General features: G+C 52.7%; 1 protein-coding gene across 4 annotated transcripts in view; it reads left to right on the top strand.

The window, feature by feature from the left end:
• ECE2 (endothelin converting enzyme 2) overlaps positions 1-14147 on the top strand; it is a 30237-nt gene that overhangs the window by 15776 nt on the left and 314 nt on the right. The window contains exons 1-18 of one of the 4 annotated variants that reach the window (XM_068978959.1): positions 1676-1714; positions 1968-2054; positions 2404-2539; positions 2746-2961; positions 3412-3536; positions 3652-3798; positions 3948-4013; positions 7922-8110; positions 8801-8943; positions 9228-9342; positions 10659-10769; positions 11700-11798; positions 11900-11977; positions 12425-12528; positions 12708-12818; positions 12944-13011; positions 13220-13410; positions 13504-13599. In XM_068978959.1, the coding sequence (XP_068835060.1) occupies positions 1676-1714; positions 1968-2054; positions 2404-2539; positions 2746-2961; positions 3412-3536; positions 3652-3798; positions 3948-4013; positions 7922-8110; positions 8801-8943; positions 9228-9342; positions 10659-10769; positions 11700-11798; positions 11900-11977; positions 12425-12528; positions 12708-12818; positions 12944-13011; positions 13220-13410; positions 13504-13599 (2121 nt within the window). Of the gene's footprint in view, positions 1-1675; positions 1715-1967; positions 2055-2403; positions 2540-2745; positions 2962-3411; positions 3537-3651; positions 3799-3947; positions 4014-7921; positions 8111-8800; positions 8944-9227; positions 9343-10658; positions 10770-11699; positions 11799-11899; positions 11978-12424; positions 12529-12707; positions 12819-12943; positions 13012-13219; positions 13411-13503; positions 13600-14147 lie in introns of those variants that run through there. The other 3 variants (XM_068978943.1, XM_068978967.1, XM_068978951.1) reach the window with 3 other exon arrangements.

Raw genomic sequence — 14147 nt, 5'->3', positions numbered from 1 at the left:
TCCCATCTGGGAAGCAGAACAGGCTTCCTCCAGCCATACAATTCTCATTTCCACCTATAGGATTTTAATAATAACTACACCAACAATAACAGTAGCAGCGAGAGTACCCTTTATGTGCCAGAAATTGTCCTAAGAACTTTATAAGTATTGTTTCATTTAATTCTCACCACCATCCTTTGAAATAGATACTATTCTTATTTCCATTTTACCAGAGAGGAAATTGAGCCTGAATCCAGAATCCTTCATCCTAACTATGACACTGTACTGCCTCTTATTTGAGAACATGCAGTTTTGGGGTGAAAAATGCCAAAAGAAAGAAATCCAGCAGTTTCTCAGTCATACATCATCTACCCTTTCTCAGCCACAAGAGCATTCCATGTTGGAGATGCTCACAGCAAGATGTTTGAGAACTGAGGTTAGAGTCAAGAATCCAGGGTGTGGATTTGCTGCCATTCCAAGCCTTCTCAGGTCAAATTGAGAGAGGTGGGATGAGAATGAGGCACTTTAAAAAAAAATTTTTTTTTTAAACGACCAGATACTCTTCAGTGAAGCAGACTGCAACACCACCAGGCCTGATTAAGGAATGACAATATGGAAGGCAGATGGCAGATGCATAGATGCCACACTATTGCCTTTCAGTTAAATATTGCTTGGTGGTTTTTTTTTTTCTTGTAAACCTCCCAAATAAAGTGGTTTGCTTTTCTCAAGTTAGAAGTGTTAACTCGTCTTTTCTTTAAATATCTGTGCATGGCTGTTTTTTTCCCTGCCGATTTGTCACCATCTGTAACCCTCCCTTTGTGAGATGATCTGATGACACAATTATCTTGGAGAGTAAAGTGCAGTCTTGAAGCAGCGTGTAAGGGTGGACTCAGAGTGTGCGCAGTGTCTGTATGCTGCCCAAGCACTTGTGTGTGTGTGTGTGTGTGTGTGTGTGTGTGTGTGTGTTGAATGTGTGTCCGGAACCTCAGGGCAGAACACATGTTGTCTCTGGGTGCCTGGTAAGTGTATACCTTTTGTGTGAATGTGCAGTCTGTGCGTGGTGGTGTGTGTGTGTGTTTGTGGGCCATGTGTTGGGCTGAGTGCCTGCCTGTGTACTTCGGGTCTATGTGCTCCCTGTATAAATATGGTGCTGACACCCTGAATGTGGGTCACCTCGGGCGTGCTGCTGTGTGTGTTGGCTGAAGAGGGGCAGTGCGGACAGCTGGGGGAAGACGTTCCCCTGAGAGCGTAATTTCTCAAAGGTGTTTGAAGGGAATGGGGAGGGCCTGCAATTTCGGGGATTGAGCAGGGTTTTCGGTCTGGGTCAAAGAAATGTAAATTAAGGGAGGCTTGCAAGAGGGTGTTGCTGGGATGGGGTGCTGACCACAAAGCGGGGAAGGAGACTCGGAGCTTCTGGAGGGCGGGTGACTCTGGCTGGGTGCAGCTCTGGGGGGCGGGCCGCGGGCACCGGGAGCCAGGACCGGGCGCCGGACGGATGGCGGGGCGCGGCCGGCGCGCTCCTCCCCTCCCCCACCCCTGCCCGGAGCGCCGCGCCGCGGGGGGAGGGGGGCGCCGGCAGGCGGGGGCGGTGGCGATGGCGGGCGGCGGCGGCGGGGCCCGGCCCGGGGCCGAGGCCACGGCCTGGGCGAGAGCCAGCCGCCGGGAGCCCTAAGGTGCCGCCGGCCCCGACTCCACCATGAGCGTCGCGCTGCAGGAGCTGGGCGGCGGCGGCAACGTGAGTGCGGGCCCCGGGCTCCGGGGGAGAGGACCAGGGTTGGGAGGAGCGGGGGGGCCCGCGGCGTTGGGAAGCGGCTCCGGCTCGCGGACTAACTTGACGGGCAGGGGTCGGAGGGACCCAGGCTGGCTGGAGGGAAGGGGCCCCGCACTTGAAGCAGGAGGGGCCCGGCCGGGCGAGGGGCGCGGGGGCAGGGCCGTGGGCGCGCAGCCCTCTCTGCCTGACCTGGGTCGGCGCCCCGACTGTCTGGCAGATGGTGGAGTACAAACGCGCCACACTGCGGGATGAAGACGCTCCCGAGACCCCCGTAGAGGGCGGGGCCTCCCCGGACGCCGTGGAGGTGGGCAAGGGGGTCCTCCCTGTCTCACCAGGCCCCCCAGCCCTGGCACGACACCAGGCACACCCAGGAGCTCTCTGGGTTGCCCTGGAGCGTCACCTGCCCCCACCTCAGCTCCATCTCTGGCCCTCGCTAGGACTATGGTGAGGCGACTCTAAGCCATGACGTTGCACAAAACAGGCTCAGGGCTCAACTCAGCCTGCCTCGTTGCCCCTGTGCCCCAAGTTAACCCTGTTAGCAGTCTCTGCTCCATGGCTCTGGAAACTACCTGGGCCTTCACCCTCTGGGAGGACTTCTGTGGTCCCGTCGCCCACCTGAAGCTTGCTACTCCAGGTCCTCCTCTGTTCCCCAGGCGGGATTCCGGAAGAGGACCAGTCCCCTCTTGCGGTTGCACACCCAGCTGGAGCTGGTCTTGGCTGGTGTCTCTCTACTGCTGGCTGCCCTGCTTCTGGGTTGCTTGGTGGCCCTGGGGGTCCAGTACCACAGAGGTAGGTACTTCTACTCCTGTCACTAGCCCTCCTAGCTGTGGGGACTCTGGAGGCTGATGGGGGGAGACTTCGGCCAGCTGTCCTCTGGCCTCCCAACCTCCCTGTTGGAAGGGAGGGCCTCAAGGCCCCTCGCAAAGCATTTGCCTCTCCCAGACTGACTGTCCCCTACCCTCCCCACACCCCATCCCTCATGTCCCCTGCCACAGACCCATCCCGTAGCACTTGCCTCACAGAGGCCTGCATTCGAGTGGCTGGAAAAATCCTGGAGTCCCTGGACCGTGGAGTGAGCCCCTGTGAGGACTTCTACCAGTTCTCCTGCGGAGGCTGGATTCGGAGAAACCCTCTACCTGATGGGCGTTCTCGCTGGAACACCTTCAACAGTCTCTGGGACCAGAATCAAGCCATCCTGAAGCACCTGCTTGGTGAGTGGGCCTACCAGGGGAGCGTTGTATCAGGTATGTGCCTCATGCCAGCACAGGGCTCGGCACTTAGTAGGTACTCAATAAATGTCCAGGAATGAATAAGGGGATGACTGCCAGCCCTCCTGGGATAGGGGATGCAGACACTGGGAGCTCCTGAATGGTGGAGATGGGTTGAGAGAGCAGATCTCTGAGGACAGTGAAGGAACTCTCTGAGCACTGGAGCATCGCTGAGGGGTGGTAGACACCAGGGAATCTGTTGGGCTTCGAGATCTTTCAGAGTCTCCCTGGACAGGGGAGAGGAAGCTCTGCTCTGCTGTGGTTGACAGTCTTCCCATGTCTACATTAGGAGCAGTGCCCCCTTGAGAAGGCAAGGAGAGGGATCAAGCAAGGGTCCGGACCCCTCCCAGCAGCTGGCATGGTTGCCACCTGGACCTATGTTTTTTCTGACAGAAAACACCACCTTCAACTCCAGCAGTGAAGCTGAACGGAAGACGCAGCGCTTCTACCTCTCCTGCTTACAGGTGGAGCGCATCGAGGAGCTGGGTGCCCAGCCACTGCGAGACCTCATTGACAAGGTAGGCTCCTGGGGTCGGCTGTGGGTGGGGGAGCGAGACAGGCCTTGGGAGAGGATGTGGCCCCAGAGAGCTTCGGGGGCCTTGTGCCAGAGGTGCCACCATGGTCTCCACTCAGATTGGTGGCTGGAACGTTACGGGACCCTGGGACCAGGACAACTTCATGGAGGTGTTGAAGGCAGTTGCAGGGACGTATAGGGCCACCCCCTTCTTTACTGTCTACGTCAGTGCCGACTCTAAGAGTTCCAACAGCAATATTATCCAGGTACTGGGCTGGGGAAGGGTGGGGAGGGAATTATGGACTATTTGCTGAGGCCACACTCCCTTCCCCTGTGACGGGCTGGCTGGGGTGGTCTTCCTGCACATGAGTCCAGATTTCAGGGGGAGGGCTCACTGCTCATCTTGCTATTGCAGGTGGACCAGTCTGGGCTCTTTCTACCCTCTCGAGATTACTACCTAAACAAGACCGCCAATGAGAAAGTAAGGAGGATTCTCAGAATATCCACCCGACACCCCTATTGGGGTGTCGTTCTCCTCTCCCTGCATTCTTCCCCCGCTCCTTTCTACCCTTTCCTTCCTCCTTTCTTCTTCTCTTCTTTCCTTCTTTCCTTCTCTTACTTTTCCAGGAAAACACTTATAGGCACCCACTGTGAGATGTACATTTCAGAGCCTCTGTCACAGGATGCTTTTGGTGCAGATGGGTTCATGGGCCTAGATAGCTGAGAGCAAGGCTCACAAGAGGGGCCTCTAGGGCTCAGGTGAGATATTACAGCTGGAGCAGTCTTCCTCAGGAGGTTGCTTTTGAGCTAGGCCCTGCAGAATGTCTGGGGCTGGGTGAGGGCATGCTGAGTTTAAACAAAAGTGTTGAAGAAGGAAAAGCTAAGGTGTGTTTGGACAACAGGAAGGAATCCAGTTTGGCAAAGTGTAGAGCTCAAAGCAGATGAGAGAGTGGAAAGGTGGGTAGGGACTAGTTATTGAGGGGACCTGCAGTGCTACACAGTGGCACCCCACTCCAGTACTCTTGCCTGGAAAATCCCATGGACGGAGGAGCCTGGTAGGCTGCAGTCCATGGGGTCGCTAAGAATCAGACACGACTGAGCAACTTCACTTTGACTTTTCACTTTCATGCATTGGAGAAGGAATGGCAACCCACTCCAGTATTCTTGCCTAGAGAATCCCAGGGATGGGGGAGCCTGGTGGGCTGCTGTCTATGGGGTCGCACAGAGCCGGACACGACTGAAGCGACTTAGCAGCAGCAGCACTGCTACACTGAGTTTACTGTATAGCCCCCAGAGAGCCACTGCATGCTCTGGGGCAGACCAGGACTGCCCCAGTGAGCAGTGCTTTGGGAAGGCAGTTTGGCTGGGTGTGAAAAGTAGATGCAAGAGAGGGAGCCTGGAGATCAGTTACTCAAAAGTGTCTGCAGTACTCCAGGCTCTGAGTCTCTGGGGACCCAAATGGAGGAAGTGGCAGAGGGAAAATCAGAAAGGGGAGGATGCAAGAGACATGCGTATGTGCTAAGTGGCTTCAGTCATGTCTGACTCTTTGTGACTCCATGGACTGTAGCCCACCAGGCTCCTCTGTTCATGGGATTCTCCAGGCAAGAATACTGGAGTGGGGTGCCATTTCCTTCTCCAGGGGATCTTCCCAACCAAGGGATCGAACCCTTAGTCTTCTGCATTTGCAGGCAGGTTCTGTACTAGTGCCACCTGGGAAGCCCCACAAGAGACATAATTAAGTCCAAATCATGAATTGTTGATGCCTGGATGTTAGAAGAGAGGAGATGAAGGAGGAAGAGATAAAGATAGTTGAGGCTGTGTGCCAGAATGATAGTGGGATGGAGTGGTCCTTAGAGAATCTGGGGTATTTACAGGGACAACCAGTTTCAAGCACATTGTGGGTTGGGTGTTGCTATCACAGGAAAAGACAGACTTTGAAGTCAGACCTTGATTTTAATCCCAGCTTGGCAGCTTGGTGCAAGTTGATGAAGGCCTCTGAGGCTGTTTCTTCATCTGAAAAATGGGGATCATGGCATCTACTTCATTGCATGCTTGGGGGCAGCAGGAGGATGCAGGTATATAATTCTGTATGTGGCAGATACTCGAAGTGGGAGCTGCCTGTTTCAGCGATGTGAGTGTGAGGGAGCTGGGCACCATCTCTCTGGAGAGGTCAGCAGGCAAGTATGAGGGTTGAGTGGGGTCTTGAAGAGAGTACCGGCCTGGAGGGACCCAAAGGCTTGAGGGGCCTCTCCTTAAAAGCCTAGACAAAGGCTTAGAAGAAGTGAGAGGGGGGCCAAGACTAGAGACTAAAAAGAAGGAGATCCTTGTATTTCAAGAGGCAGAGGGAGGAAGAGAGACTTCTATGGAGCAAGGAAACCAGGAAGGGCTTTGTGCTTCTTCCATTCACCCCCAAACATTACCGAGTATCTCTCAGACAGACCCTCCGCTAGCATGTGGTGAGCAAGACACTACCATTCAGTGGAAGAGAAGGCAGGAAACAGGACTCACACAGTTGTCCTATGAACAGTTGCTGTTAGAGGAGAAGTGTGGCAATCCGAGAGTCCTTTAACAGAGAGCCAGCCTGGTCCTAGGGTGAGGGTAGGCTATGGAGAAGAGGGAGAGAGTCCTAACCAAAGGAAACGTCTGATGCAAAAGCTCTGAGAGGGGACAGGGTATGTCTTGTTGACATGTTAGAGAGGGAAGTGGGAGGGGAGAGTGGTCCAAGTTCTGGACAGGTTGGTAGAGTCCTGTTATACATAAACACTATGGGTCAAGTTTAGCATTGATCCCAAAAGAAATGGAAAGAGAATCTCAAAAGTGGGGAGTGGTGTGAACAGATTTGTGGTTTTCATGTCACCTGAGTCAGGGGAGGAAGGAATTTTGAGAATTCAGGAGAGAACTGCATGGTTGACTCAGCTTTTAGTGCGTTACCGGTTGTCTTGAGTAGGAAGTCTGTGCCTGCATCTTGGGGAAGCTGCAGCGCCAGAGGTTTCTTATCCTATCTGCAGAGTTCAGGAAAGTCTCAAAAGTAAGTCTTGGGACTTATCTGGTGATCCAGTGGTTAGGACTTCATGCTTCCAATGCCAGCGGCCCAGATAAGATCTTGAAAGCTGCATGGTATAGCCAATAAATAAATAAATAAAAGTAAGTCTTAAGCAGAAAGTAAGGAGGTAGGGAAAGAGGGGTGAGTTGGGGAGGGGTTGGCCAGATCACTGGTTGAACCAAACATCCCCCTTAGTAGCTGGGATGACTGGAATTGGTACTCAGACTTACGACATCAGCAGCAAGGAAAAAGGGAGGTGGGAAAAAGGAGATACTTCGAAGTGCAGAGAATGGAAGAAGAGATGGCCTTTGGCAGTTAAGGGAGCCCAGAGTAGGGCAAGAGTGAAAGTGGTCCCTGGGAGGTCCATAGGAAGTCAGTGCTGAGCAGGGCTGAGGGTCTGTGCACAGGATTTCATCCATCAGTCAACAATATTTATTGGCCACCTACGATGTGCCAGATGCTGTACTAGAGCCTGAGAACACAGTGGAGAGCAGAGCATACAGCCCCTGCTCCTATGCAGCTCAAGTGCCAGCAGGGGCTGAGGCGACATGAGTTTGTTCTGAGCCCAGGCAGTGCTGGGGCTGTGGCCCTGGAGTCATGGAGCCTGGGCCGCATTTGGACTCTGCCATCTGCTCGTTTATGGTATGAGTCAAGAAGTCATGTTGTCTGTAAAACAGAACCTAGTACTCACTTTATGGGGTTGCCTGGGCTCTGGTGGTGGAGGAGACAGGAGATACATGTAAAGCCCCAGCAGAGAATTTGATACATGTACATACATGGAGTCACTACATATTTTTCCTCTGTGTTTCCTTCCTCCTTGGAGGCCAGAGGGGAAGGCAGCAAGTCTGAAGCCTGGCAGGATGGGAGGTAGAAGGGAATGAAAGCCAAATGTAGACCAATTCCTCCATGGGGTCCACCCAGCTGTTAAGTGAAAGCACGAGGTCACTGATGGGCTGGGAAAAGCAGAAGGGCTTCAGGAAATGAGAAGGGCTGAGGGATATGGGAAGCAGGGCCACCCACTGCACAGAACCTATTCTGTATCTAGGCCCTTTTCCAGGCCTTTGGGATACAGTGGTAAATACGCCTCTGTAACCTGGAATGATGTGCTCCAGGAATTTACCTTTTCCTTGGGTAAACAGATGATGAGCAAGGGCACAAATAAACAAAAAAAGATCCTAGCAGATGATGATAAGCAGTATGGCAGAAATGATGAGAGTCATCTCAGAGAGCTTCTTTGAGGAAGGTCCACAGAAGAGATGGTGGGCAGGGGCAGCAGCCGGAACAGTCCTCTCGGCCTTGGGCAGGACTTGTTGCTGGGCTCTGAGGATGACTCGGGGACCCGACAGGTTCTGCCTGCCTACCTGGACTACATGGAGGAGCTGGGGATGCTGCTGGGCGGACAGCCAACCTCCACACGGGAGCAGATGCGGCAGGTGCTGGAGCTGGAGATACAACTGGCCAACATCACAGTGCCCCAGGACCAGCGGCGGGATGAGGAGAAGATCTACCATAAGATGAGCATTGCAGAGCTGCAGGTGGGGCAGGCAAGGAACTGACACCACTGGAAGGGGTCAGCCCCCAGCCCAGGCCACCCAGCTCCCCTTTGTGCTGTCTACCTGAGACAGACAGTCCTCTCCTTGTTTCCCTACTGTTTCTGAGCTGCTCGGTTTCACCATTGCTATCCTGGAAGGAAAAATAGTGTCCATTTTAGGGCACCCCTACTGGGCCATCCTTTGGCCCCTTTCATGTTGCCTGGGGCTACATAGAGGGATTATGTTAAAAATCTGTGACAACTTGTACAAGATGCCCACAAAACAGTCAGAAGAGAAATGGAAGCATCTCCTGGAAGGCCATTACTGTGCCAGGTATCAACCTCTTAGTCTTTGAATTATGGAGAAGTTGGGTAAGGGGGGTTCTGGAGGAGAGGCCAGGTATGTAGGGACCCTGCGTGGTGTCTGGGGAGTTGATCCAACTGTTTGAAAAATATTTGAAAATCTGTAGCCCAACTAAATATCACAGATGGTTGTTTTCTGTATATAAGTGACTGGGTTCCCAGATTGAAGTACACTTAGGCCTAAAAATGGGTTTATTTCAGGAAGGGGCCACCAAGCAGCTAGTAGCTGTTGCTGTCGCGATGGAAAGGGCTCCCAGCTCCAGTGTACCAGTGGGGGAGGGGTCTGCTGAAAGCCAAGGGGACAGGGAGGCTTGAGACTTTTTGCTCACAGGCCCTGGCGCCCTCCATGGACTGGCTGGAGTTTCTGTCCTTCTTGCTGTCACCGCTGGAGCTGGGTGATTCTGAGCCTGTGGTAGTGTATGGGACGGATTATTTGCAGCAGGTGTCGGAACTCATCAACCGCACAGAGCCAAGGTTGGGGGGAGCCCACAGTGTCAGGGGTGCGGTTCAGGGCTCTGTGCAGGCTATTCTCCTAGGCTGGGGCTTCAGGGGGCCCACTGTGGTCTCTGTTCCCATACCTTGCCCCACCCCGACTTTTACAGGCAGGTGTGTGGTCCCAGGATCAGAGAGAGGGATTCTGGGAGAATGCCCATGAATGACTCTAAGGGATTCCTGTTATCTGCATGTTGGTAGAGCTGGTTTGGGGGGCCAGAAATGGTTCCTGCCTTTATCTTACGTTCTGGTCACTTGCATACCAGTGTCCTGAACAATTATCTGATCTGGAACCTGGTACAGAAGACAACTTCAAGCCTGGACCACCGCTTTGAGTCTGCACAAGAGAAGCTGCTGGAGACCCTCTATGGCACCAAGAAGGTGGGTTTTCTAACTCTGCTCCCACCTTCAAATCCAGTCAGGCTGATGCTTCACACCCCCTGTGTGTCAGACACCATTTAATTTACATGTGGAGCACATGGCTGAGAATCAAGCTAACTTAGGTTCCAGTCCAAACTCCTCCATTTTTTGGCCTATGGGACCTTGAGCATATCTCCACCACCATTTTGTCTCTTCATTTCTGGGTTGGAGAAACAGAAATTTCTTGTGGGGTTGTTATGAGGACTGAATTCACATAAGTGAAGTACTTACCAGTATACGGTGTGAACCGGTACACTCAACTTTGATAACGAGAGTGAAGAAGAAAATGAATAAGTGCCGTTCTCAGTTTCAAGAAGCCCTGTTAAGTGGGGGAAGGAGATATGTAAACAGACATTATATTCTGGGGTGCTCACGCTGAATGAAAGACCTTCTTTGTGATGTAGGACAGAGGTGGGGTAGCACGTTTTACCTGGAGGGTGGAGTAATGGAAGGGAGAAGGGCATTCCAGGCTGAAGGAGTAGGATGTGCAGATCCCAGAGGCCAGGAGGAGTGTCGTGGTGTTGCCTGTGTTCTGGCATGACTTTGAGGAGTGGGCACCCGAGAGGCTGAGGGTGGTGAGGCTGGTCTGGAGTGATCCATAGAGGGACCTGAATGCTGTGCCTAGGAAGCCTGGCCTGGCTTCTTTCAGGGATGGAGAACCTGGGACAGTTTTAAGCAGGGGTGTAACTGGTTGGATTTATATATTAGGTCATCTTTCTGCAGCTAAATGGAAGACAGATGGTGGGGAGTGACAGGGGAGAGGGATGAGAATGGAGTTGGACTGTCTAGTTAGGAGGCCACTGAAATCTTCAGATAAGAGATGATAGTGTTATAGGGCAGGGGAGTGGCAAAGGGTGGATGGAGGAGATGATTAAGGAGCAGAGTTAGAATCTGGTGATAGGCTGAATGTGGAGATGGGGAGATGGAGGAAGCTGGTGACTCCCAGGTTTCTGGCATGTGGGACTGACTGGATGTAAGACTGAGATGTACAGCTGAGTAAGAAACGTCTGGGCCCCAGTGGGCCTCTGAGAAACTACAAGGAGGAGAGTGCTGAGAATAGAGTGGGCAGCGTACATGTGCCTCCTGAGGTTTCACTGCTGGGGTTGACATGCTTTGCAGTATTGCTCTTCATTTTCCCTGGAGTCTGAGGGAGAGATGGCACCCCAAGCCCAGGGCTCTGATGTGCGGAGCTGAGAGGGGCTGGCCCCAGAGACAGAGAAAGACCCTCAGACTGGAGGACAGAGCCATCTCTAGGGACCTGCTTTTTCCCCTTCCAGTCCTGCACACCGAGGTGGCAGACCTGCATCTCCAACACCGATGATGCTCTTGGCTTTGCTCTGGGCTCCCTCTTTGTGAAGGCCACATTTGACCGGCAGAGCAAGGAAATTGTGAGTCTTCAAGGTCCTTCCAACACTACGCTTCATTTTAGTTAAAATTCACTGCCTCTATCTGTATGTACATAAAGAGAAAAAAGGCTTCCCAGGTGGCTCAGTGATAAAGAATCTAAAATAAAAAAAAGAATCTACCTGCCAATACAGGAGATGCAGGTTTGATCCCTGGGTCAGAAAAATCCCCTGGAGAAGGAAGTAGCAATCCACTCCCATTATTCTTGCCTGAGAAATCCCATGGACAGAGGAGTCTGGTGGGTGTCCATGAGATCACAAAGGAAAAACAAATTGTGACTAGGATGGATTATAAGGCAGCATTAAACTGATGATTGTTAAGTGAAAAAAAAAAGGTTATTTATATATATATATATATATATATATGTTGCACAACATAATTCTGTAGTATATATGAATATCCCATCAGGGAAAGACACTAGAAATATGTAATTAAAATGTTAGAAAGAGTTATCTCTGAGTGATAGGATTTTTTTTTTTTTTGGCCGTGCTGTGTCACACAGGACGACCAGGGATCAAAACCATGCCCTCTGCATTGAGAGTGTAGAGTCTTAACCACTTAGGCTACCAGGGAAGTCCCTGAGGGATAGGGTTTTTAAATGATCTATTTTCTTAGACTCCTCTCAGTTTTCCAGTTTTCTGCTATTGATGCCTGCCTTTCATAATCAGATAAAAATCAAAGCACTATATCAAATTATAATGTTAAGTCAGTTAACTTATCAGTGTTTTTGATTCATTAGGAAAAAAACCACGACAGTCCCAGTGCTTTCACAAATCATGTTTCTTTCTCATTCTCTCCGGAGGCTCAGCCTTATTTCAAGTGTTTGGAAGGACAGGGATGGGGCACCATGGTGGACAGGGACAAAGGATGCTTTAATGTGTGTGGGAGGCCGACTTGTGCACCCTCCCTCCCAGGCAGAGGGGATGATCAGCGAGATCCGGACCGCCTTTGAGGAGGCTCTGGGACAGTTGGTTTGGATGGATGAGAAGACCCGCCAGGCAGCCAAGGAGAAAGTGAGCAGTGGCCAGGGTTGGGGCGCCATCTTGAGGTGAGGATGGAGAATACAGTTTTGGGGGGCGCCTGGGGAGGGAAATCCTTAACCTGGTCTCTTCAGGCAGATGCCATCTATGATATGATTGGTTTCCCGGACTTCATCCTGGAGCCCAAAGAGCTGGATGATGTTTATGATGGGGTGAGTACCTGCCTATGAGTACTGAACCTTAGCTCTGTGGAGGTGGGGTGGGGCATAGGGCTCAAGCACTGCGAGGGCAAGAGGTGCTTGTTGGTTCCTTTCAGAGGCAAATGCTGGCTCTATGCCAGGCTGCAGGCTGGACAGCAGCAGAATGCAGTGTTTACAAATAGAGTTTTGCAGTCAAACCTGTTTCTACCCAACTGTAACCTTGGACAAGTTATATAACCTCTCTGGGCCTCAGTTTCTTCATCTGTAAAAGGGGGTCCTGTTAGCACCTACCTGATAAGATTGTTGTGATAATCAAAGGAGACAGTATATAAAAAAGTAAAGTACCTGCAAAATAATATCGACAAGTTATTATTTGTTAGCTATTTTACACCCATTTACAGCTATTACCTTCTCTGATGTGTTCTCTTGCTTGTTTTCTACTTCTTACCATTCCCATAGTATGAAGTGTCCGAAGATTCCTTCTTCCAGAACATGTTGAATTTATACAACTTCTCTGCTAAGGTGATGGCTGACCAGCTCCGCAAGCCTCCTGGCCGAGACCAGTAAGAATGGGGGCTGCCGACACTTGGGACAGCAGGAGAGGTGGGGGAAGTTTTCAGAGCAGACAGAAGGGGATAGCAAGATGGATCCCAAATGAGGCACCAGGTTCTGCCTCAGGATGTAGGTCAGGCTGCTGGACATCAGGAAAGTCAGGCTCCGTCTCAGCTTCTCCTTCCCCCAGGTGGAGCATGACCCCGCAGACAGTGAACGCCTACTACCTTCCAACCAAGAATGAAATCGTCTTCCCTGCTGGCATCCTGCAGGCCCCCTTCTACGCTTGCAACCACCCCAAGTGTGTCTGAGGCAGGAGGGACTGGGTGCTGGGGCCTGGGCCTGCGGGTGAGCTGGGAGCAGGGCTGGAGGTGAGATCGAGGTGTCCCTCCACCATGCCCTCACTCAACATTCCTCACCTCCCAGGGCCCTGAACTTTGGTGGCATCGGCGTGGTGATGGGCCACGAGTTGACACATGCCTTTGATGACCAAGGTAGAGGTCCAAGCAGTTGTGTCCTTCAGCCTAGAATTGCTCATGGCTCCTGTAAAACCTTGGGATGTTGGGAGCAGACCCCCATGGACCCTAGACGGGAGGCGGGTGCGCAGAGGGAGGGGTCTGTGGATGAGAGGCGATGGGGGCGCTGGTGCCCCCAAGGGTTGAGTTCTGGTCTCAGTAGGATGTAAAGGTTCGTTTTCCTCAGGGCGGGAGTATGACAAGGAAGGGAACCTTCGGCCATGGTGGCAGAATGAGTCGTTGGCAGCCTTCCGGAACCACACGGCCTGCATAGAGGAGCAGTACAGCCAGTACAAGGTCAACGGGGAGAAGCTCAACGGGCGCCAGACGCTGGGGGAGAACATTGCTGACAATGGGGGGCTTAAGGCTGCCTACAACGTGAGTGGCCCTCTGAGGGCTAAGGCTCACCTGTTCTGGGGGCGGGGGCAGGGCAGGCCCCAGCACGCTTGCCACCTGTGTTCCCAACCCCAGGCTTACAAAGCATGGCTAAGAAAGCACGGGGAGGAGCAGCAGCTGCCAGCTGTGGGACTCACCAACCACCAGCTCTTCTTTGTGGGATTTGCCCAGGTACTGTCCTTCTGGGAGGCCAGGGGTCTGCCCTTCGCCTGCTACCTCCCAGGCATGTCATTAGAAGTCGGGGGCATGCAGGAAAAGGGACTGTGAAATGGGGCTGAAGTGGGAGTGTGGAAAGTGGTCTGGGAGGGCCTCACGGTCAGCCTCCTGTGGGGCCCACAAAAGCACATGAGGAGACTGGAGGAGGGAGAAGGTTTCAGGAGGCTTTTGCAGATCTCAAAGGGCAGAGGGTAGGGAGCAGGATTGATCTTCATGATGCCTCTGTGAGGTGGCTGTGGAGGAGGCAGCTCGGGGACAGACTGGCTCGTCCAGGGGTACCCAGGAAGACAGTAAGTGGCAGACTCAGCAAGGTCTCCAGGTACTTTGCACTACGGCAGGCAGTCTCCGGGGCTGGACTTCTTCCCCTCAGACACGTCCATCCTGGGCAGCCCTGTGTCCAGGCAGCTTTGAAAGGCCTTCGAGGAATTTCAGAGGGCAGGCGCCTTCTCCTCCCTTGGTGCTGATAGCAAGGCCTTGGGGCTACGATGCTGGCTAAGCCCTCT

Source organism: Capricornis sumatraensis, chromosome 1, assembly GCF_032405125.1.
Source record: "Capricornis sumatraensis isolate serow.1 chromosome 1, serow.2, whole genome shotgun sequence".
NCBI classification, from domain to species: domain Eukaryota; kingdom Metazoa; phylum Chordata; class Mammalia; order Artiodactyla; family Bovidae; genus Capricornis; species Capricornis sumatraensis.
This window is presented reverse-complemented; position numbering and strand designations above follow the sequence as displayed.